This window comes from Prinia subflava, chromosome 5, assembly GCF_021018805.1.
Source record: "Prinia subflava isolate CZ2003 ecotype Zambia chromosome 5, Cam_Psub_1.2, whole genome shotgun sequence".
NCBI lineage: Eukaryota > Metazoa > Chordata > Aves > Passeriformes > Cisticolidae > Prinia > Prinia subflava.
The window spans coordinates 8,063,078-8,088,020 of NC_086251.1; the positions used below are offsets into that span (position 1 = coordinate 8,063,078).

General features: G+C 37.9%; 1 protein-coding gene across 1 annotated transcript in view; it reads right to left on the minus strand.

Annotated features, from left to right (window-relative positions):
• SPON1 (spondin 1) overlaps positions 1 to 24,943 on the minus strand; it is a 173,620-nt gene that overhangs the window by 107,325 nt on the left and 41,352 nt on the right. Inside the window, exons 4-6 of the mRNA XM_063397928.1 lie at positions 11,645 to 11,718; positions 10,837 to 10,959; positions 6,499 to 6,647 (exon numbers count right to left, since the gene is read on the minus strand). Coding sequence (XP_063253998.1) covers positions 6,499 to 6,647; positions 10,837 to 10,959; positions 11,645 to 11,718 — 346 coding nt within the window. The remainder of the gene's footprint in view (positions 1 to 6,498; positions 6,648 to 10,836; positions 10,960 to 11,644; positions 11,719 to 24,943) is intronic.

Consider the following 24,943-nt stretch of genomic DNA (forward strand, 5'->3'; position numbering starts at 1 on the left):
ATGTCTAGCAATCCAATCATATTGTCCCAAACAGGTGACATTTCCTTTTGTCTTTTATGTCTGTGTGCTGGAGAACTAAAATTACTGCATGCCACACAAAGGAATGGATCTACCAGAAGTGTTTCCTCCTCTAGCATTGCTTTGCTGAAATCCAGACAGATATGAGAGTCAGAGAAAATCTTCACAAGCTTTGATGGGACTCTCAGCTATTACAGAGATTGAAAAAAGGGCAGGAATTTTGATTGGCCCCATTTCTAGCCAGTTTAGCATCAGAATTCACTGAGAAAGCGGGTCTTGGAGTAAAGCCTACTTTTTTATTCTTGGAGGGTCTGTCTTCTGCAAAAAAAATGTTTGAAGATCTTTTATTCAAAGAGAACCTGATTACTGGATTTTACTGAAAAGGTGTGTTTCTCTCTGTTTTATCAGAAATGGAGAGTCTGTGATGATTAGAAGAAAATAAGCAGCAAGGCAAATTGAGGTAAATGAAGGAGAAATTAAATGTTGAGCTAACTTAACACCATAACTCATTGTTTGGTTATGCAAATCATTTCATATCAATTACTGGGTAATTATTCAGAGGGCAAATTCTCAAAGACTCCTATAAAAGTTAGAGGTGTGAAACCTCTGGAATTCATTAAGTTAGATGAGAGCTCACAAGGTGGAGTTTTAAAAATCAAGGTGCCTTACTGATTAATCAAATAGCAATGGCTGTTAAAAGCACAGAAAATTAAAGCAAAAAAAAAAAAAAGTTTAGTTTTCCAAGCATTATCTCTCCCTGTTTATTATCAGAAAGCCTTCAGCTGGCAAGGGATGAGGGAAGGCAGGAAGAAATAAAGAAAAAAAGCATTATTAACTAAGCCACTATTTTGTTCAAGTTTTGACCAAAGGTGAAATAGAAGTTCGAAATTACATTTTGGCTGGTGTTCCAAACCAGGGAGGTGACCACAATAACAGAAAAGACATTTTGTATAAAATGTGCTCAGCATCTGCCAGCTCTCACACCCCTACAGACAGAAGAAACACACATGGAGCAACTGTGGCACGAGGACTGTGCTCTAATCACTGAGAGTTTATCCCCAGCACAATGGTATTTTCAGAGGACTCAAACACTAATTTTTCTATGCAGTTTTTATTAGCTGAACTAGTAAAAGTGTATTGAATCTTTCATGTTTTGGCCCAGAAAATAATACACTACTCAAAAATGGTTTGTCAGAACTTAATTTTGTGAAAGATTCATTACCTTCAATAGCTTTTAGACCAGCAAAAGGTGTTTTCTGCCTCAGAAATGAGCATCAGCTCATTTTTTATTAGAAAAGTACATCTTTACTATCATGAGGTACTAAAAAAGAATGGAGTTGGGATGAACATTATTGGTTTGTTTTTTTAAAGAAAACAAGACCAACTGAATCATTCTAATTACAGTTTCCAACAGAAGATTATTAAAAGATGAAACCCCCCTAGAAGAGGTGTTCTGAGCCCTGTTGTATGAGTTATTTATCGGCACATAAAGCTTCTCTTTATGACATAAGTAGACAACTATTTCTTTCTGGCAGAAATACTTTATGAAATTTAGCACAGTATACAAGGGTTTCAAAATTTCTAATTACCAAAATGCCACAGATTTTGAAACATTATATAAGGTATATCCTCCAAAAGGAAAGCATGATAAATCTACCATCCAGCCTTTTCAAAAGGCATTAAAAAGCACCATAATTCTCAGCAGAGGTGTATGCACGGAGTGTAGAGGAGTCTAACTGAGCAAACAGAAGTCTAGAAGCCAATTTATGACTGAGCAGCTTGATCTGTCCAGAATTAGAATAAATACCCCATTAAACCCATGCTGTCAGGCAGTAACTAACGTGGAAAGCATGCTGGGAGAGTGTTCTGCCACTTCACTGCTACACCAAGCCCCAAACCACTGAAAATCTCTGTGGGCTTTTGCACAGAAACCTAAAGGGCTTTAGGACAATTTGCAAGAGCAGCAGCCACACTTTTCATATCGTATGGCTTTATGGGCACGATAAATTTCCTGTCTTTTCAACGGGGAGAGGCTGGTGCCTCTGGAATCTGGATGGGAACAAAAATGCCCTCCCTGAGGACTGAGGAGAAAGGGGCTCTGTGGGGATGTCGATGTCGTTCACTGAAGGTTTGGTCAGGCAAAGGTGGAACATCAAGGAGGCCAATTCCTTCTGGTTCCCCTGAGTGACAACAGCAGCAGGAATATCAATATTAGGTCGTGGTAAAATAACCCAAGTCCCTTCATATGTTGCAATCCCCTCCTCCAAGGAAGGCCAAGCCGCTGTGCTGTCACTAATTTAGTTCCTTTAAACAAACACTGACTGAACTATTTCAACAAAAAGCAGCTTTCCCAGTGCAATTCCCAGCCTAATTCCCAGGTATTGTCAGGGGTTTCCTGGTCTCTGAGGGGAAGTGTTCAGGGAGAATTTTCAGCTGTTCTGGCAAGCACAAGTCAGCTGAGCTGAACCTCCCAGGCTGGCTGATTTCACCCTCCCTAAGCACACAGTAACAGCTGATTCAAAAACCAAACTTTTGAGCCTCTCTCAGTAAACACAATAATTTTCCCAGTGCTATAATAAAAAAGTGATCAATATCCTGCAGATTCCTCTTTGTAATTCAGGTGATTTACCAGCTTCAGCCAGGAAAATCTAATGACCCCATTCTTCCGTGGAAGAACACAGTGCTGCCTTACAAAACAGGTCATAAAATGATAACTATTCAACTGAAATACTGAAATTACTTTCTAAAAAAATCAATCAATCAAGATGAATCTAACAATGAATTTACTTTAATTTTTACTCTCTTTTCCTTTTTTTATTAAAAAAATGTAAATCAGGACTATTTTGTAAAGATAAATGTTTGCATGGAGCACAACAATTACATATTCTTTTCTATAAAATTTTTTTCCTGTTTCAGGTTTCACCTTGAATACACACAGACAATGTAAATTATCCTGTGCCTAAAACTTTACAATCATTTTCCTGGAAAACAGGACTTGCTGTTCTGAAAGGCACTCTCACCTTTCATCTGAGGACGCTGAAGACAATCTAAAAAGTCATCCCACTGACTGACATTTCAGAGGGCATTAAACCAAACCTGTAAGAATGTCACCTGTGGGTCCATAGGGACCATGCAGAGAGTTCACACTGCATTTTCTGGAGAAAGATGCAAGCTACAGAATATTACTTATCTTGGTTTGAAAAAGAACTGGTGGCAAAAGGACTGAATATTTATTCAGAAATAATTAGGCAAAGCCAACTTTTTCTCTGAAGGTGAAGGATATTTAAAACAATGTTTCTAGTTTAGTCTTTTTTTCATCAGCCTAGGATATGAGATTTAGAATTACATTTTACTCCTTCTGATTCATGTTTTAATCATCTTGTTTGCTCATTTGTTTATACAGAGCAATCCCAATTTGAATGCAGAATTTCCCTTTCAAATTCTGCATTTGTTTCCTATGAGTTTATCAAGTAATAGGGGAAATCAGAATTTCTCAAAACAAAGTGAAAGTGTGAATATATCTCTGAGGTATGTGAGGTCAGTGCACATTCTTCCCCTCACATAATTCCTCTTCCAGCCTTTGTTTGTTCATTTATAACCCCTGAAGTCTAACGCATGAATTATCCCATTGTACACATCAGCCACTTGACAGATTGTTTTAGTAAAACTCTTATGTGCTCTGGCTTTCCTTCCAGGCTGCCAGGAACAGTTCAACAAAAAGGCTGATTAGTTCCTTTAAGTTCTCCCAGATAAACAAACTACAGAGCAAGTTTACAGTGCCCAGGATCATCCATGCAAAAACCCCCCACGGGCTCTTTGCAGTAAAGACACAAACCAGAGCAGCCCAAGGTGCCAGGTCAGGAAGAAAAGCTGCTGATGATGCAGCATCCTGCCGTACAGGCAGCAGAATGTTCACGCTTCAGGGTCTTTTATTTAATGGCACAATGATTATTAAGATGTTTCTTAACAAAGCTCCTTGAAAGAATGACCTTTTGTTGCTGTTGTTGTTGTTGTTTGTTTTATACACAGTGAATATTTTGGTAATAGAACGAAAAAACAATTGGATTTTTTTTCCTTTTATAATACCTCGGGTAATGTCAGTGACAGATGCTGCTTGCATAAATATGTGTTTGTGTGCTCACCTAAGAAACTGCCTCCAATACTCAGCAGACACTCAGCAGATTACCAAACCCAAGTGTGGCCCTGGGAGAAGTGCACTAACTGCAGTGAGTGAGCTCTGAGTCCAGGCACCAGAATTAAACAAAAATTGCCTTTTCTATCTTTACAAAGACATCAAAGCTGCTTGGAGAGAGATTTTAATGAATTGCATCCTCCCATCAACCCACAGCACAAGGCTGGTGGGACAGCTGAGAGGGGAAAGAAAGGTAAAATAAGAAATGGAAAAGGAGAAAACAGATCCTGAGGTAGATTGCAACACATGGGGAAGGAAACACCGTTATCAAATTTCTAGGCAGATAGGGATATTGCAAGGGACAAAGTTGCAATTAAAAAAAAAAAAGAAAAATACCAGCCTGACTTAAGTGTCAGCAAATTAGCTCATGGTATTATTCTGCTATCATGGTTGTAGAATTTTACCTCAAAATCTCTCAAAAATATTAATGCAGCTTAAGTACATGATTAAAAAAAAAAAAAAAGTCAAATAAACTCAAAAAAGTATTATGGCATTTGATGACATGCTGCACCGTTCCAGGTGAGAATACCAGGTGGTTACCTGGATAAACTGACCCTGGAGACCAGGGGAATTCCTGCAGGGCTGACCCAATCAGACATGTTGGAATTCACTGTGATGTTCACTAATTTCATGTTCAATCTCAGCAGCCCCTGAAATTGCAGCCATTTATCTATTGGATGTACTCTAAAAGTCACGATCTCCTCTGATCTGAATCCAGAGTATAAATACATCCCCTTTTTGCAAATACATGGCACATAATGACAAAGAAGTCAGGTTTGGAAAGCACAGGCATGATTTTCTTTGTTTTACATACTCCCTTCAAATCCTGTGCCCTTCTCCCAGTACTCAGCACGACCTTTCACAACTGCATCCCTACTTGCTCCTCACCCAACACCTTCCTCTTGCTCCTGCAGCTTCAGGAGAAGACCTAATCTTTGCACAGTCCCAATTCCGATGTGCCAAACCCCTATTTATAAAGTATTCACCAAGACTGAAGCAGAAATTATCTTCTTCAATAAAAAATTGCTCATTTTCTTCATTCCACATGGGCCTAGTACAGAAAATATTGATTTCCCAAGTAAGCAGCAAAAAATGGTGTTACATGTGGTATATACAATACTCTGCTACAATTTTAATCCATCTCAGTTTATTTTATATTGCTGGGATAAAATCCAACCATTTTTCTGCCTAGCATCAAGGCCTACTTTCTATTTGCAGGTATACCAAGGTTTATAATGGTTTACAGAGACAATGTATTCATGATCACATTTCACCCCACACTGAAATTGTTTTTCCCCTTCATATTCCTTTTCTATCCCTTTTATATATTAAGTCATAAGCTGGTTTTATTTTATTTTCCTTGGCTTTGGGAATTTCTTGTCAAATACACCAGCTGTTCTTGTACCATCATTATATACACATAAGCATCACAAAAAAGCAAATTAAATTTAGCACACAAAGCCTTTTGCTATACAAGTTTTCTCAAAACAGTCTTTGAGATTGTTTTATATTGTTTATACAAATATAATTGAATTTTTTTTATCTCCCAGTGTAACCCTGTATACAACCTACCCTGGAGGTCTCGAAATACTGTCTCTTTAACATGCAGCAAAAAGGGAGAATGATTAATCAACAATATCATCTTGAACTCTGCTTTTATTTTTGCTGACTTCATCTTCAGAAGTGTCAAACATAGGAAAGATCCACACAAATGTAGAAAAGGTGAAGAAAAGTACAGAGGGTTTTGTGCACGTGTTCAACATTAAGGAATAGATTATTTTCATTGTAGAAGGGATTATTAAAGAAGGAATGCTTGTGCTACATAAATAATGATAAACAGGGAAACACAGCTCTCTAGATATTTGTATAACACAAAATGAGGTGATTCATCAAGAAGGAAAATGTAGCCCTCTGCAATGTGAATCTAAATGACAAATAATCATTCCCTATTTTAAGGCTTTCCCTATTGCTTGCTGTCTACAAATTTTTCTTGTAAAGAAGTGTCTTCACAATTAAGCCAGAAAAGGTGAGTTTCATTTTGCTACCTCTAATTCATGCTTTACATGGCACACAGATTTTCATAGTCCAGAATGCTGCTACTTACTTGTCCTCTCCTAGCCAAAGACTCTTCCCAGGGTAAGAATGAGTCGAGAAAGACACACAGAGCTCCTCCTTCACTGAACTGAGAATTATTCAGCAAAATCACGTTCACAGGCATTGTCAGTGACAAAGTGTTTGCAGGACAAGGGAGGATCCTTTATTTAAAGCATGCACTAAAATGCACCTACCTGCTGTCGAATTTCTTCTTCCATCTTCACTGGGGACCCCAGCTCTGCCACTTGCTTGACTCCTTCACTGGCGTATCCTCCGTATTCCCACAGGATGTAGTTCTTGGAGTGAGAGCTCCCAATGATGGCAGACCAGTGGTTGGTGCGTCCTTTACGGGGGGAAAAAAACAAAACAAATCAAACAACCATTGAGACAGCCTCAAAGTGCAATTCCTGATTTTTTGTAAAGTTCTGAAGGCCCCATTCCTGAGGCTTTTGCATGCTGTCACTTCTCACTACACCAATACACATCTTCAGAGTGGGAAGAACAAGCCAGTGACTGACTGAAATCAAGCATAAAGCAGCTCCTCAAAACAAATAGGCTTAGAATAGTTTTGCTTCACCAAAGGTCTCACTTCAGGAAGTTTAAGCAACCTTTAATTTTTAGTTTCTATGTCAAGTATTTTTGAGAGGGAAACCTGCAAGGGGAGACTTCAGTTGTCACCCTCAGTCTTAAAGGCAAGTTTTTTCCTTACTGAAGGCAGTGAAGCAGTAAATCTATCTGTGTTCACCTCTATATTCACTGAGTTTCCTTGCTCAGATTTCTCGTAATGGAAGAGCTGTAGAGCAAAGCAAAAGGATTCCCATTCTTGCTTCTTGTTGTGTTGAACAAAAAAAAAAAAAAAAAAAAAAAAAAAAAAAAAAAAAAAAAAAAAAAAGTTTAAAGAAAAAGATATTAGGGAAGTATGATGGAATTGAAAAGAGAATTGAGCAGAAATAAGGAGTCACAGAAGTCCCACAGTCCTGGAAATAAAAATGAATTCACTTATGTGTCAAGTAACCTTCTGCAGATATATGGGCTTAAAGGAAAAGGGTGAGAAAATGAACTGCTCACATAAGCAGACAGTCTGGTAACAAGGCAGAGACCAGAGGAGATGAAGGAGTCGGAATGATGGAGTGAGACAATATTTAACATTTTTCTTTGCAATGCCAAAGGTAGACAGCAGCAGTAAAAAACAGCTGCAAACTGAATAAATGAATGAAAAATGAATAATGAAGTAAATAAAAGGAATGCAAATTTAAGATGTGAGAGGTGGAACAATGAAATTGAAAAGGACAGTGCAGAGAATTGTATAAAGTCAGATGCAGGAACCTAATCATGGGAGAGTAGAAAATAGATTAGAAATAAAAAATGAACACCAATAGCAGGGGAAAAAAGCTAGAAAAATGTAGGAAGCAGAATAGATAGATGAGGGAGATGGCCTAGCAGAGCAGCAGACAGAGCCCTCATAGCTTCCCTAGTCCTAAACTTGGACCAAAATACACATCCAGAGCTCCGAACTGTAGCAGTCCTGATTTTTTCAGAATCAACTAAAGCGAATCAGTAATTGAGACCTATGTGTGGAAAAAACCAAAACTAAACTTTCCCTCCTCCACAGCTGAAGAGACCCCAACGTTGGGAGCTGCTTTCTTGACCCAAGATCTAGCAATTACTCCTGAAATACACAGTGGCACCCTGCCAAAGCCCAGAGAGATGCTGTCACTCCATCCTCTCCCAGCACAGGGCCTGACTGTCCCACAAGGCATGACAGCAGCACTGTTTGAAAGAGAACAGTCCCTCCAGAACAGGAATGTGCCACCACAGAGAGGAACCTGAGTGTCTGTAAGCCTTTGATTGAAAGGATGAGGGATTGTTCCCTGTGCTCCAAAGCTTCTCTCCCTGCCCTGCCCAGGACTGGAACACCTGGTGCCTCTGAGAAAAGGAGACTCAGGGGTGACTTTATCACTCTCTACAACTCCCTGAAAGGAGGCTGTAGCCAGGTGGGAGCTGGTGTCTTTCTTTGAGCAGCAACTGACAGAACAAGAGACAATCTTAAGTTGCACCACGGGAAATATAGGCTGGACATTAGGAAAAAGATTTTTACAGAAAGGGTAATAAAGTACTGGAGTGGTTTGCCTGGGGAGGTGGTGGAGTCACCATCCCTGGATGTGTTTAAAGAAAGAGTGGATGTGGCACTTGGTACCATGGTTTAGTTGAGGTTAGGGTTGGGCTGGACTTGATGATCCTGGAGGTCTCTTCCAAGCTAATGATTCTGTGATTCTTTGCAGTCAGAGCACAGCCTGTTCCACCAAACAGCCCTCCCTAAAGATACTGGCTCTGCAGGGAAAGCTCCTGGCCCACCTACCTGCCCAAAGGAGCTGTTCAAAGTCCTGCCACACCCACCCTCAACTTCTTCACCAAACTCTGCTACGTTTGCAAATGTTTCACTCCTCACCTCAAACCATCCATTTCTTGTGAGAACAAAGAGACAATTCGATACTTCCTGATCTTTTTCTTCTAACCATCAAAGAAACTTCTCTGCATGACATAATCTGAGCAGCACTGGGGCCAGAGCTGTTTTGCATCCAGTGTCACTCTCCAGGTATTGAGGCAGCAAGCAGAGCACTGACAGCTTTCCAGTGCTGTTATTTCACTTCATTCTTGTAGCTTTGAGTAGTTTCTCAATTTCCCAATACACTTACACGTGCATTTTCGCAGAAAAATCAAGATGCCATCACAACATGAGAATTTATCCTCTAATACATTTCACAGATGTGCTCATATCATGTCATGATGAAGAGCATATGGATTTCTGTTGTCAAAAATGGGTGACACCCAGAGAAAAATAAATGCTTTGCACAAAGTGCATGTTCTTCAGTGTTTTTTAAAGAAAATCAGAAGATAAAGAAGAGATGCCAAATAAAAAGTTTATGATCTGCTTTCTACTCCAACTTCATCGATGGTACAATAATAGAGCAGAAATTTTTATGTGGTGGCTTGGCAAATAATTAGTGACTTACCACAGTCCACAATGAATAACATTTTATTTTAATGTAATTACTGCACAAGCTCAACATTTTTAAGAATAATGCTAATGACTAGGTTTGTTTTTTAACATCACTGTATCTGCATGAGACCTTTGCCTCAACTTTCAGAAATTTTAATGCAAAATCTTATTAGCTGTTATTGATGGGATTAAATGTCTAAGTATAAAATCGGTATTTTTTCACTTTTCCAGTTTAAGTAAAATACCAGTTTAATTCACCATTTTGTAACTGGAGAGAGACAGCAGGCAAACTCTTGCAATTTGCTTATTTTCCATTGTGCAGCCATACCTTTCATGAGTTCACTGACTTGGATGTTAAAGAAAAGGCCATTTACCCTCAATATTACATCACCAAGCCATAGTAACTTCATAGCTTTCAGTCCTTTTCTCATGGCCTATTTCTAACCAGCAGCTGAATCCATCCAAATAGTGCACATAAAGTTCCCACTGAGCAGATATTTAAATCATCCAATAGCCTAAAAGAGCATTCCTGCAATTGTTGGCTTTGCTTATTTTATCTCCCCCGTACTATGCTCACCAATAGTATTTGAACAAAGCTGTGCTTCAAACTCAACACAAGCAACATTGCTTAGGCTGTTAAAACTCTGGGCTGATACAAGTCATATCTGAGTTACACGAGGATATTCTGACACTGTGACAATAATATTTTTTTAAAAAAAATCAACATTAAAAGCCTGCTTAATAAACATCAGCCACAGAAAACATAACAAGGTTTAAAGACCCGTAAATGTGACTCATATTCTTAAATATTTTCCCGGCCTTTTCTTACCACAGACTGTGGAGTCAGTAATGAAAGACCAAATGCATAATACGCAATTTTGTAACTCCAGCTTTTTACAGATACTTGGATAACTGCAGAAAGCAAACTTGCAAAAAAATATTGATTCTGTTGTTCAGAAACTTAAAAACCCAGACAGGCCAAGTTCAAAAGGTGTTTTTTATCTGGGTATTCAACCAACTAAGAGAAAAAAAGACAGAGTATTCTTATATCTATATGTATAATTAATATCATTGGGCAGCAAGATTTAAAACTCATCAAATTTAACTGAAATAATTCAACATAGTTTGAAGTAAAACACACTAGGTACATTGACACAGCTGAAAAATCAAAATATTAGCATGTTGCCTGTCCTTTGTGTCCTTATTCTTAAAATCTCGTTTCCTACCTCTACATTATAAGCCATTCTAAGCTTTCAGTCAAAAAAAAAGAAAGGAACCTTTCTCCCCACAAAGATATCTCGCAAATGCAATCTCAAACGCACTATAGCTCAAAATGTCAGGCAAATCAATAGAGTGTACTGGCAATGTATAGTTCAGAAAGATCCACTGATTTTCAATGCTGAGTGTCAGCAGGATTCCGTAGATGTCATAATTTACACTGCTGAGCTGTAAATAAGCGATGCTGTGTCACACATCCAGCCCAAACCCTCCTCAGGCCCCTGTGTGGTACAAGGAGAAGAGTGATACTCACGTGGGAAATCTTTGGGGTGTGTTTTTTCTGACCAGTTCCCATAGAAAGTCAGCCTGTATTTGGCAGTACCGCAGGCACAACAGTCCAGGATCGGTTTGTCAGTCACACCTTCCGAGGCTGAGTCTGAAAAAGCACCAAAGTACCCCCTGGAAGTGGCTGCAACTCCAAAACACTGAGCACACTGAAGCTGCCATAAAAAATACTCCAGGAAATAAATCTGAGGTAAACATGTTTTTGGGTTTTGGTTTTTTTTAATTTAGTTTTAACTTTACTCTTACACTAAACAACAACCCTGAAATATCTGTACCAGATTTATAAGTGGATGGAATGATTTAAACACATAATTTTCAAATAGAAGACATTAATATTTCGGTTATCTTCAGATTCAAAAGGGGTTTGTTTCTGGTTGTTATCTGATAAGGACAAACCTCAGCTGACCTCAAAACACAATAGGCTTGAAATTTCTGAACAGACAAAGTAATGAATTCTCCAGTGGGATGCAATAACGAACTGCAACATTTAGGTTTGAGAAAGGATAAAATAGCCCAGGATTCAATAACAAAGTGCTCTGGAAACCAATGGATATCATACAAAGAGCAAGTAAAAATTTGCAAGTGTCCCATTTGCAAGGAAGATTGTATGAGATAGAGTATATGTGATAAGGAAGAACATAACGGAATGGAAGATCCCAAATCTGAATCTGGATGAAACTGCCAAAGACTGTCCAAATTTTCATTTGAGACAATGTATTAAGAGAAAAATGCAAAACACAATGAGTAGGTCAGAAATTTATTTTACTTTACCTTACCTTGTTCACAAATTTTTTTGGTGAGGGAGCCTTCATCTTGAAAATAAATTATGCGCTTCTGCACGATACTGGCTCTATAAAGGGGAGAAAAAAATGAAATATGTTCGTTTCTCAAAGAAAAAAGAAAATGAGTGATAAATGACTGCTAAAAGATGGTTATACTTCCCTGTACTGACAATACAATACAGGATTATAGATAAGATATTTTTATTTCAACTTACATTTCAATTTCATCACATTTTACAGAAGCCTGAAATACATTTACCTCTGGAGAAGTGGTCATAGGCATATGGTGAGGACCTGTGCTCTTGAAATGCATGACAGTCAACTGAGCATTCAATATTTCAATCAAATCTTATATTAAAATACTGAAATTGTATTCAATTTCAGTCAAAAAAATAGCACAGCTATAGTGAGCAGCTGTTCATAGGAAATTACATGGCATTCTAAAGAGATAAGTACTTCTGATATATGACAGTAACTCAGTGCAAATATCATGTAAAACAGAAGTTAGGAAAAAAGCTGGCATAAGGTAAAGTCTTTGAAAGCAATTCACAGGTTCCAAAAGACAAGCTGTTTTAAAATTAATTAAATCTGGAATATTTTATTGAGACTTATAGTTCAAAGAAAATGTAAATTTCTAAACCTCAGTGCCTCAGTTCCTCAGTTGCGGGGGCTGTATAGATTTAGTGCCAAATAAACTTTAACTACCTCCTTTGACCATCTTTAAAAACAAAAATTTAATTCACATGTAAATTTTATCTTCTTTCCATAAGAAAGCAGATTTTGGTTAAACTCAAAGACAATCTATGGACAGAGAGCCTCCTGAGGACAACACACTTTGGCAGCTGGCACTGTTCCTTGTTTACCAGTGCAAGCACACATTCTTCTAGCAACATTTTGTACCATCACTTCTATTTAACACTCTAAACAGCAAGGGCCAATTTCTTCTCTCACTTCAGTATTAGTCAAATAATTATCTTAATCTGTCTAGAACTGTTCCTCACACATGACAGCTCAGATGAGAAAGAAAGTAGGGCTGTATATGCTTAGATGTCTTGTTGCAGTCATGTAACCTTCCTTTGACAATGTCCCAGCCATAAAATTATCCAAAATAAGATGCAATTTCACTCTGCTTTCTTTTCCAAGATGCAAGGTCAGTGTAGGAGAGGAAGGAATTCTTCTTTTCACCTTACAAAGCACCCCATGAGAATAACTGGGCTTTTCAAACCTCTTAAAGCTGCATCAGACTGAAAGGAGTGCAAAAAACTCTTAGTCCTTTCTGAGGAACCTTTTTCAGGGTTTCTACGAAATAAAGGGGGAAAAAATGCAACAAACATAACTACCAGAACAACTACCAGGAAGAATAAGAGCCCAAAGGCCGACCTGTGACAGTGGCATGCTCCTTAATGTTTCCAGCCTTCAAACTGGGAAGCCAAAGCCAAATTTAAAGACTTTTTGGATGCTACACTGCAAGGAGACAGAAAGTGGGGGCACAAGAAATGCCATGCAGATGCAAGGAAAACTTTGCTCACCAGGAGGATAATCAAAGAGATTTAACCCTGGAATGGGCTGCTTAGACGGTTTGATGTGTGCAACATCCATCTCTGGAAATATTCGAAACTTCATCAGATCCATGCCTTGGCAACCTACTGAGGCAACGTCTACTTCAAGCAGGAGAATGGACTAAATTACTTCCAGAAGTCCCTTCCCATCTAAATTATTCTATTATCTTCATCCAAACAAATACAAAATCAGTTGTTCGATAAAAATCTCAGTTCTGCAGATAACAAAGGTATTACGGGTATTTGAGAAGCAGTTACCAGTTATTTTAGAAAAAAGGAAAATAGAGAAAGATTGTTTGAAGCCTGAAGCATACTTGTATTATTCTTTTTGCTGCAGTTAGCTTGTCACTGTAAAATGTCAAGGGAACGGTTCCTTTTCTAATAACAAAAGCTTCACAGCCCTCTGAGTCATTGTCTCTTCAGCTGTGTTTGAAACTATATGGTGAGCCAATAATTTAAATGGGAGGTTTTGTACTGGTTCCAAATGCACCAGGGCGGGCACATTACAGGGCTGCATAAATATCAAAAGCAGAACTCTACAAATACTCAATAATAAATCATTTTAAAGTATTAACTGTTTTAATAATCAGCTTGTAGACTGAACACAGACCAAAACACCTGATCAGTGTATTTGCTAGCTTTTATAGCTACTTTTGTTTCCCTGGGTTTTTTTGGACATAATTTTTATTCTTCTATAAAAGTTCTGATCTTTGGATTAAAGATCTTTCCTTTGGCTTCAAGGCTTACAAAAAACAGCTAAAAATGGAGTGGTAAACTTCTAGAGAGAGGCAAGAAATCTTTTAAGAATTTACACAAGGCACACTTCTGTTTAATTTACATAAATCCTTCCCACCACTTCAAGCATCCAGTGCTGTCTGAACTTAATGAGAAAGGAGCAATCCAACTGCTTTCCCTCCCATATTAATATATCTAAGTGAATCTTCAATTTCTTGATTTTCTTGTGGACTTTCTTCTCTCTGACTATCAGAAAATGATAGGTAAAGGAAGACGGAAACAAATTTGACTAAAAAAACCTGTTTGTTTCCCATTTTCTGCAAGGCAAGGCTTCTGGACTTTTGCTAAAGCTTTTCCATCACCAAACTAAGGAGCAAAACTGTAAGGTAAAGGCATTTCTATATCTGAAAGCATCTGCTTTAATAAAGAAAACCAAACAACTGAATTATCCAAAAAGTATCATAATTTCTGGTTTTTAGTTCTCACATGAAAAGGAAGGAATATCTGGTTACTCCTGTAATATCTGCTTTGGCAATACCCCTTTGGAATGTCCCTGTCCTGGCTCGGTTTGGTCAGACCAAATCTGAGGGCAGTGGGAAAAAACTGCCTTGAAGGCTTCCATGGAATAAGAAAGTCCCCCTGCAGCCCAGTTCCACAACAATTGCACCATCCTCCTGTGAAAAGCCCTGCCAAAGACACAGAAATGGCACTTGGGATATTAAGAAACAGGAAATGTCATAAACCATAAAAATTCAGGCCAGCCCTGGGAATGCTCCAGTTCATACCAGAAACAGGAGTCAGTTTGGGGTTTTTTCTTTCTATTTTTTTATCCTATAGAAACAGCTTTAGATTGTTTTCCTCATCCTTTTGTCAAATCCTAGCATGAAAAGAAATACTCTTATTTTAAATTACTTCTGTGGGTGTAGTGATGTGACAAAGGAAGTAAGGAAGAGGATTTGTAAGAATTGTTCCTATGACAATTTTAAGCTTACATCAAAACCATTAAGTACAATATTAGAGTTACACTTGAATAAAACAGGTTTTGTCAGAGCTGCTGAGGAGACTCCAAGTTTTACTTGGATGTTGAGGAATAATAATAATCTATAGAGCTGTGCTCCATATTACCTGTGAGCTAAACTTGTCTTGCCCTTCTAGCTGTCAAAATCATTTTAATTATTCCATGCCTCACTGACTCAATTAGAGTATGATAAGTTGTTTCCCCACCCAAAAAGCTAGTGAGAACAATTAATAGGATGATAAGTTTGTTTAATTTTGGGTTTGTCGATTTTTTTAGAGAGAAAGAATTTCTAAATATACCATTAACTTTAACACTAGAAAGTGATGTGAAAACCACAAATTTACATCCACTGCAATTTTGTTGATGCTACTGGGTTTGGTCATTCTAATGCATTATTTAGGATGTTCTCATTTTATTTCCTTTTATGTTGTCTTTAACAAAAAGCCAACCCTGTGTTTCTGACAAGGTCAGGGAAAGCACAAACTCCCAGAAGTTTATGAACAATAATTACCTCTTTTTCTAATATTTAGGAGACTTTTATGAAAAAGAAATTAAAACTCCTGTGAAAGCCTATACAACCATTTAGCCAATAGATAGCCAGCAATTTTTACACTGATAGTATATTTGACAACCACATTCTTCAAAATGATTTTCAGTTAGGAAAGTCTGCTGTCTGAGCCATGACAGGCTCCATCTACACCAGAATCTGTCAGCTGCCATCATTGACAAGGGCCAACATTCTAAAAATTTCCAGCATACTGTTTCTTTTTTTAATGCATAACTTAAAAGATAAAACAAGAAGATGTATTTTTCATTGTCATTTTGTGGAGATTGTTCATTAATTTGTTTTTAACTGTGTATTTAACACAGTTTAAACAACCCAGACTTGATATTTGATGCTGGATAAAACACAGTAATAGTAAGATGAAGTTTACCAGTGTTGCCACAACTCCACATTTACATCCCTGCACAGGATGAGGATCTTTTCGCCAACAGATTACTCCCATGAAAAACAATAAAACATGTTCACTTCTAAAAACTTCAGTACATAAATACACACCAGATTATCCTTGTTTAGTTTTATTTTTTCAGCATTTCACATGTACTGTCAGAAAATACAATTCAGAGAAATGCTGCAGCAAGAGCAAAGTGCTCAACAGCCTTTCTTACAAATTTCCTCTTGCTTCCAAATCCTTTGGGTGTCCTCCATGTCACACTTGGGGCTGCCACCACACACCTACAGGGGAGCTCGCTGACTTCAGGACAGACTTGGCCATCACATTCAATATATGAATATAATACAACAAAAAGCTCTGGGGAGAACCACAGCTATACACGCTGCTGTCTTCTATTTTTCCTCAGAAAATCTCTCTGTTCTTTGCTTGAATGGCAACAGGATATAAATATTAAACTAAAATCTTGAGGATAAAAAGCCCTACTGACACGATAATTTCTGACAGGAACGCTACACCTGTTACTTGCAAGAAAAACCCCAGAAGAACTTAAAACAAAAAAAACAACATCACTTAAAGCCCATTGCTGTTCATGGGCTGCATCTTCACCAGGGATTTTGACAGTCCCCACTTTTTGCAGCAATCTCTTTGAATTTCAGAGCTAAGCATTATAAATTATACTGCAAAGGAAAGTCAGATTGGAGAGGACTGAGTGTTTGGAGGATGGATTCTTTTTTGTTATTCTAATTAGTGCTTTTATGGAGTAGATGGAAACAATCTACCAAAGGTGGGACTACAGGGTTTGTTTCAAGCTAGGGAGCCCAAATTATCTGATAACTGAGCTGACTAGTGATAAGAACCAATGCAAAGCACTTGTGTGCTAACTAACAAATCATAAAAACAAAATGAAAAGTAGAGCAAAATAAAAATCCCTTATCAAGCTGTAATTTATTTCCACTTAAGGTCTCTCTAACCTGTATAACACTCGGCCACTTGCACAGGGAACCTAAACATTTCATTCCTTTGGGTGTTCCAACCATGCCCCTTTTGGCAGCCTGTGTGACCTGAGATGGCAGGATGGGGGAGAAAACCGACCACACAGGCAAAGGCCACATCTCAAACCCTCACACATGTCCCTTCACCTGTCCCCAAGTTCCCTACTTGACTTGAGGTCACTGCTCAACCTCCTTTAGTAACGAGAATTTTGCCATTATTGAACAGCCCACCTAGACAGCTGACACATAGTAAAAGCATATTTTCCCTTTTATGGCATTGCTTTTAATCTTTATATTCTACTCATATTCCCCTCTCCACTTGAATCAACTTCTCCCACTCCAGGTTGAGGCAGTAAAAAGAAGAACCACTACTTTTTTTAATATATTTAAAAACAAACAAACGAAAGAATTAAATTTTAAGCATGACCATGAGCTCCCACTTAATGAAGCCAAAAAATTCCCCAAAATTTAGAAAAATTGTTCTAAATTTTTAGTATTTATAAAGCATGAAGTAAAAGAATATGAACATAAAAAAATAGCAGGGCGGTCATTCTCCTATTATTTTTTAAAAAGTTTTCAACTGGCAATATATTGAAATTGTGTTTAAATGAGTAAATTATTTGCTTGTACAGAAAAGAATTTATTTATCAAAAGCAATATCCTAACAAAACCCACCCATTCATCGAATACTGATTAGTGGATACCCAGTAGAAAGAATCTAGATTGGAATAAAGTATTTGATGTTTTCAAATCAAAAAAAAATCTTCACTTCATTTGAATTGACAGGAGCCTGAAGGTGAACGCCACAATTAATGTAACAAATTAACACCCACTGAAACAAAGATAATTTAATATTAAAATGCTTAATCGTGCTTCCTAAAAGAGACCTTACTGTCGTGAACGTATTTCTCTGAGGAAGTTTTTGATGCAGTGTCTTTAGCACTTGAGGTTAAGGAGTGGAACTGGAGCCATCAGGAGAGACTTGTCAGTTCTTTAGTGCAGCTGAGGCACGGATCTCATCTGTCAGGAATTAATGCCTGAAACAACTGGATCCCATCTACCTGGGCTGTTCTGAGAGCTCTCCCTGACAGCTGGGACTGCACAGCCTGCTGAACATTCAGCCACATAATGCCAGGAGACGCTGGGTGTTCACGCTGAAAGACAGGAGTGCAGGGAAAGGAAAGAAAACAAAGGACCAACAACAGCGTTGCCATTGGTAACTTTTCCACTTCCCTCATCCTGGAGGAGCTGTGTATTGAGGAGAAGGCAAATTCAAATTGCATTTCAGAAGTAGCTGAGAGAGCTGTAAGAGAAGTCCCGGTGGGAGCAGTCAGAGATGCAGGACTGCAGGCACCTCTGTTCCAAAATGCTGTTCATTGCAGAGATGGTGTTACAGCAGTCCTGGGCCGTGGGTGATACAGAGCCCAGCCCAAAAGCTGCCAGCTACAGCCCACAGGCATGCCTGAAGCCACTTTGGTTCTGGTTACAATGCATTATATAGTTTTCCTTGCTGAACATCTTAATACATAGACACCAATCAGCATTACACACAATACCTTTACATTTACCTACAGCCTATCACAACTAATGTCAGTGCCATATTCTGGTTAGTACAATCCAATCACTTCAAGTTAGTATGTTACAGTTTAAAGTTGCTTTTCTGTTTTCTTGAAGTGGAAAATTCCTAGACTTTTTTGCTACTTGGTAAAAACATGGTTGTTGTTTGCCTATAGTATCTTTTGTTTTTCTAAGACCTATTTGTGCTTGGTAAGAACATCATCTTTGTTTGTGGTCAACATATCCTTTGCTATTAGTCATAAAATCTCTTTCCAACTTGTCTTACCCTTTGTTTTCTCAGTTGTTCAGTAACAATGGTTAGCTCAGCTATCCTTAATTTAAACATCTTTTTTATTCCTCTGTATCAAAACTGGCTTTCATTTCTAAGGAACTTTTTGCTATACATTCATATCTGTAAAACTTTTCTGTTCAATTTTCATCTTTCCCAACACCACCCTGCTCATGCAACACATAATTATCAAAGAAAGATAGAATTAATCCATGAAATTCCTCCACATTATTGGGGTTGTTTCCAGCAAGCCTCTCTGCCTACCCATTATTTAACTCCTGCTGGTGGCTAAGAACAGTATTAGAGCAGTGCCTCCCATTATTGTCCTGCTCGCTCAAGTCCTTGCAGTAGGAATTTGTAGCAAATATTGTTGCCAAACTTTGGTACACAGGTGTTGTGGTAAATTAGCTGAGACTCTATTATCTTTATGCAGGGAAAAGCCAATTCTTTATTTTCACAACTCATTTTATACAGTTTTTACAGACCTCATGCAACTTTAATTGGTTAATGGCTTTCTTGCAATTAAGATATTTTACTTGTCTGTCAAATCTCTCTATTTTTGTATTGTTTACATATTTTCTTTACTGATTTTCATGAGACAAATCCCTTGTTATTGCAGGTGCATTTGTTTTTTAACTAAGGAATAGGTGGTTATGCTAATGAATTTTCATACCAAGACTGTTTTAGCATGGGAACCTGAAAATTGCTGAACTACACTTAGAAGAGATGACAGGCTAGCTATTAATTGAACAGAGCAGGCCTGGTTTGATGAGGCCTTTCTTTTATAATTCTTCTACCTGTCACAACACACAGGTTTTTGGAGAATGCAGTGGCAGGGAACCTGTACATCAGGGCCTTTGGTCTTCCCACTTCAGCCCTAAAAATGCCAAAATCATGCAGCCTTCTCATGGCTGATTAGCTGCCCACACCAGTGGCAGTGATTGCACTTTGGCTACAACAGAGCAAGTAAATGATGGAGAAAGGAGACTTGCTAAACACATGAAAATCAGAAAAAAAGACTCTCAGGGATAAGGAAATAGCAGTGTTGAAGGGTACAGAAAGAGATTAGGAAATGGATCAATAAATGCCCAAGACATGCATAGGAAGGGTGAGAACCGAGTCCAGGCACATCTCTTTGCTGCAGCAGTGGATTGTCAGACTGTGGGTGTGATTATACTTAAATTATAAACATTAACCCCCCCCAGAATCACTCTGGGCTAATGAAACTTCTCGGAAGACTGTGATTCCTTTTCACGGTGATTTTAAGCATTTTCCATACAACAACATGCAGCAGCAGGGAGAGGAAACAAACCCTACAGTCTCAAGAAGCTTTTTGCCTCAGTGGGGTTCCTGAAGTCTCGTTGATCCGGATAAAAGTCAGCATTTCATAGAGAAAGTGATTACAACTGTGCTTAGAGGAGCAGGGATTAAGCAAAAGATCCAGGGTCTGTATCTCCCTCAATCATCGGGACAAGGAGAGCACATGAATAAGACTATTAAAGGAGCATTGTGAACAGTAGCAAGCAGTAATGACAGGGATTAGAATGATAAATCACCCTTTATATTGAGAAGCAGGAATAGACTAGGAACTGGAATTCAGCCCTACCACGTTTTATTTGGAACAAAAGTGCAGTAAATTAGATTCTTAACTTCCTTAGAAACTCCAAGAGGGAGAAGTTTTAATGTGGATAGTTGAGATACACCAAGTGTGATAAGAGGTACAGGAGGAAATAGAGCTTTTCATTGCTCAGACTTAGTGGAGAAAAGCTGGGGTGCCCCTTCAGGCACCTGTATGGGACAGAGGTGAATCCATTATGGGTTTGAGATTGACAACCAAGCAGTGCCATCTAAACATTTCCAAATGTTGGTCTAGGCTTTGAAACTGAAGCAACGAGGAAAACAAATTTCCTGATCTTCTAGACAAAAATATAAGGTATAACTATATGACTTAGTTTATTATAGTGAGGACTCATTTGTTCCCCCAAACATTCAAACTGAAAAAGAGACAGAAAAATTTGCATGCTATAAAAGCTAAAACCATAAAATTTAAAACTAAAAACGTAAAACAGATACACTGATGTGGAGGATGTTTGGAAAACTTAGATGTGTCCCACAGTCTTGTGCTTCTGTTAGGTGACACTCCAGTGACACCTGACTGACCTTCCCCTGAAATCAATTACCAACTTCAGTTTCACTTAATCAGAAAGGGAATTGCAGCCTGAATTTCTTATGAGGCGTGACTGGCCACTGGAAAACCAGAAAATTATAAGGACAGCACTCAGAACTTTATTCTCACTGAGCCAAGTGGCTTACTGAAAAAGACAATGCAGACAACACATATCCAAATACCTGTCAAATTTGCCTCCTCTTCAGCTTAGTTTTATTTTACTTACTTGCCTGAACATATTTAGCATTTTGTGAGTATAATTGTGTGGCAGAAATAGAGATTACTATTATAAAAGCAGGAAGAATGATAACTATTTTAGTTTCTTTGCCATATTGAAGACAATGTTTTGGCCACAATTAATTCAGAGAAATTAGAAAAATGCCTTCGTTAATATTTTGCTGTCTAAATTAAACCTGATAAGCAAGACAACTTCTTTATGAGCAATCATGAGATGGTGGTCCCTCAATACCTTTGCATGTGGAATATATTTTTTATGTGAGCTTCTTGTGTCATCATACATCTACTTCAGCCACCATTGCCAGGCAGCTGCAGTGTAGGAGAGCACAAATTTATTTCTCTGTATATAAATCTAGTATATATATTCCATTTTCAGAGAAATCTATGGCAAGAAACCATATGCTAGGTAATCTGTAAAACTTAAATGAGTTGGTTGAGATTAAGGGTATCATGGGGCTCCACACACAGCAGTGAGAGAGCATCAAGCTCATTATCCCTCTAACGAGCAGGGCTGAGTCTCTCCCTAGGCCTGCAACCCAGCCCTTTCTGCAGCAAATGAAACCCAGAAACCATTTAAAAAAAAATCAAATGTGCTTTCTGGTGCATTGCAAGACTTCAAACTGCATTCTGCTGGAGCAGTGAAGTGATGGAGCAACAAATCCATTTCTTGGGGAAAGCAGGGCAAAAAGCGTTCAGGCTGCTGCTGTTCAGATAACAAAGATCCTTAATGCATATCTAATGATGTAGAAAAGGTGGGAAAAGTGGGTACCTAATTAATGCAAGGAAAGAAAGGAATGGTCCACCCAATTATTGATTGAATTTAGTGTTTTGATCCGTTCACAATTGCCTTAAAATTGTCAGCCCAGGTAACAAGAATGACAACAACAATCAATTCCACAGCCAGTTCATGCAAAGAACGATTCCTTTTCTGGGTGATTTTTCAGAATTTCTAAAGAACTGCAATAATACAAATAGCTGCTCCTTTAAGGAAACAAATCAGAATTGATTTTGTGGTGCTTCACATGAAGCAAGGAATCAAGACAAATACAGTGTTCAGGTTCTGAGACCCTTGCTGATATTACACGTCACTCTTAGGGACTCTCCAGCTAACAAATGTAAACTCACATGAGACTTGAAATGCTATTCAGTCCCAGGAAGGATGGCCAGAATCCAGCACCTTGTTAATTCATCCATTTGCCTTTCATACTATAATGGAGCTGTGCCTGAAATTGTAACTGCAAAATGTGCTCTGCAGAGCTGCTCTAGATTTCTGTGGGCATGCAGACACTTCACCCAATACTTACATCAGCCCGCCAGAAAAATTTTTCTAAGGAAAATTTTGTCCCATACATGCAGTGCAGCTTCTTACATTTAACTGCAGGACTACTTACATACCCTCACAGAACACAATCTTGAAATACTGATTGCATATGAAGAAGCAAGTGACCAGTTCTGCCACATTTATGATTAACTTAAATTAGACTTTGGAATGTCTAGGAATTACCAATGTGTTGTAGATTTGAGAATATTCACTGCTCATCTACATTCTTTTATTTGGGTCAATAGACATTTTGAGTAATGGAGGATCTTAACAAAATGTTGTAAAAAGCCTCAGTCACTAGGCACATATTGGATAAAATCATTTGTTCCTAAAACTAAAAATTGACTACATTACAGTACTTATCTTTCTAATCACCTCCTTTCATCATTGCTGTACTCCATTTGCCCTTAACATTCACTCATGAGCAATGAGAACACCACCACACTACAGTAAGCAAAACATATTTGGGCCCACTGGAGTACTGGTTTCAATTTAGAGACCAAAATCTCTTTATCTATGACCTGCAGGAATAGTATGACATCTTGATTCATGAATAAAAGACATATTTTAAAAATGTATCACATTTCATTAAAATAAAGCCTTCAGTTCCTGACACAAGACAAATCAATTCCTTAACATGAATTATCATGGACAGCTTCAGGCAGTTTCAAAAAACTGATTTCAAACATTCAGTAAAAAAAATGACAATATTTCTGATGTCATCAATAGTGACTCTGTATGTTTTGAAAGGAAATCAAATTATGACTATCATTATTATTTCTATTCCTTGTCTCTCTTTGTTTCCCCTCACAAAATGACAATGGCCTTAAAGTCAAATTAAACATCTGTTTGCAAAATAAACCAGAGTGCTACTGACAGCTGCTGCCGAATGGCAAATGTCCTACAGCTGTCGGGCTCCTAAATTAACAATGATTCTCATTACAAACAGCAAACAACAAGCAAATTACAGAGCTGATTTTTTTCCTCCACCCCTCTATTTGAAGTTTATGAAAATGCAGACTCTCCTAGAGACTCAGCCAGCAAAATGTCTGCCAAAATCAGATTTCAGTGTAAGATACTTCACAGAACTTCCCTCCTGAAGTGTCTTAAATCCTTCTTTGCATTTTCCTCTAGGATATGTAAATAGAATTAATAAATCATTGAGGATTTATCTTTCTCTGATGCAAATTTTGTCAATAAGGAAAACTACTGGAAAGAAATTTACTTGATTTTTAATAGATCTGTTTAGATTTGTAAATACACAGGTGCAGGGGAAGCTTGATCATAATATACCCTTCTATCGTACAGTGAAGTCAGACAGGAAGGGCTTGGATAGTTCACTAAAGTCTCCTCTGACATCACTTTTTATGGCTTCCTTATTTATCTTCAGGTTTGGGATCAGAAAGTAGGAACATTAGAAAGCACTGCACCTCATTTTCCACTTCTCATGACTTTTTGAAGTGCACAATTTAAACACACAATTGTTCTTGGAACAGTGTAGAGAATCTGGAAGGACCGAGGAACTCAGCATGGATAATGGTTAGGAAATAAAATTTAAAGTGTTAAGTGTCCCGTGTGTGTGGTTTTGTAAAATGCCAAATTAAGAAGCAGTTGAATTCTGACTGGGTCTGTGTTTGTGTCCACTGTTAACCTTACTGATTAATTTCTATTGAAGTATTTCCCCACAAAGTCTGGAGAAAACACAATGATGATCAAAAATGTAACTGACATCAGTGTCTTGTCATAAGGCATGTTGAACTTTTCCAGTGCCTGAATTCCTCCCCCACTGCACATCGATGCACAACCTTCTTTCTTTTTTTTACAAAACATCTTGCTTTCCAAAAAGATGTTTGTGAAAAAAAAATATATAAAGATCAATGAAAGTAACTGCACATGCCTTCAGTTTACCACAAAAATGTGCCATAACATTATTTTTTAATATGAATTATTGTAGGCATTTTCAATGTAGAGTTTGAAAAAGTTTTAAAATATTATCTTTCATAATAAAGCCATAATTACATTCCCCCTGTTGCTAGAGAAAGACCACCACCCTTCTCCTTACTCTGTTTTTCTCATTGTTTTTTCTATTGCTTTGCTCTCCTCAAGGAATAAACCCATCCTTGAGTAGCAAAACCATTAAGCTGTTTTGTAACACTACATCTTTACAAACAAAACACCATATGAATGAACCTAAGTAGATTTTATAGGATTACTATAATTATTGTACCATGAAATAGATTATCTAGAAGGACACAAAATTATAAGAAAAGCCATTTATAACACTTTCCAAATTCACGTGCTCCCACTGTGAAGTTAAAGGAACAATATTAAACCTGTGAGGAAATGAAAGTGAAATGGCTTTTGGTTTTAAATGTAGATGTGTCAGTAGATCCAGGGGGCTGCTACCATATATGTTGAGATAAAATATGCATTCTTACACCTAATACAGCTGATATAAATAC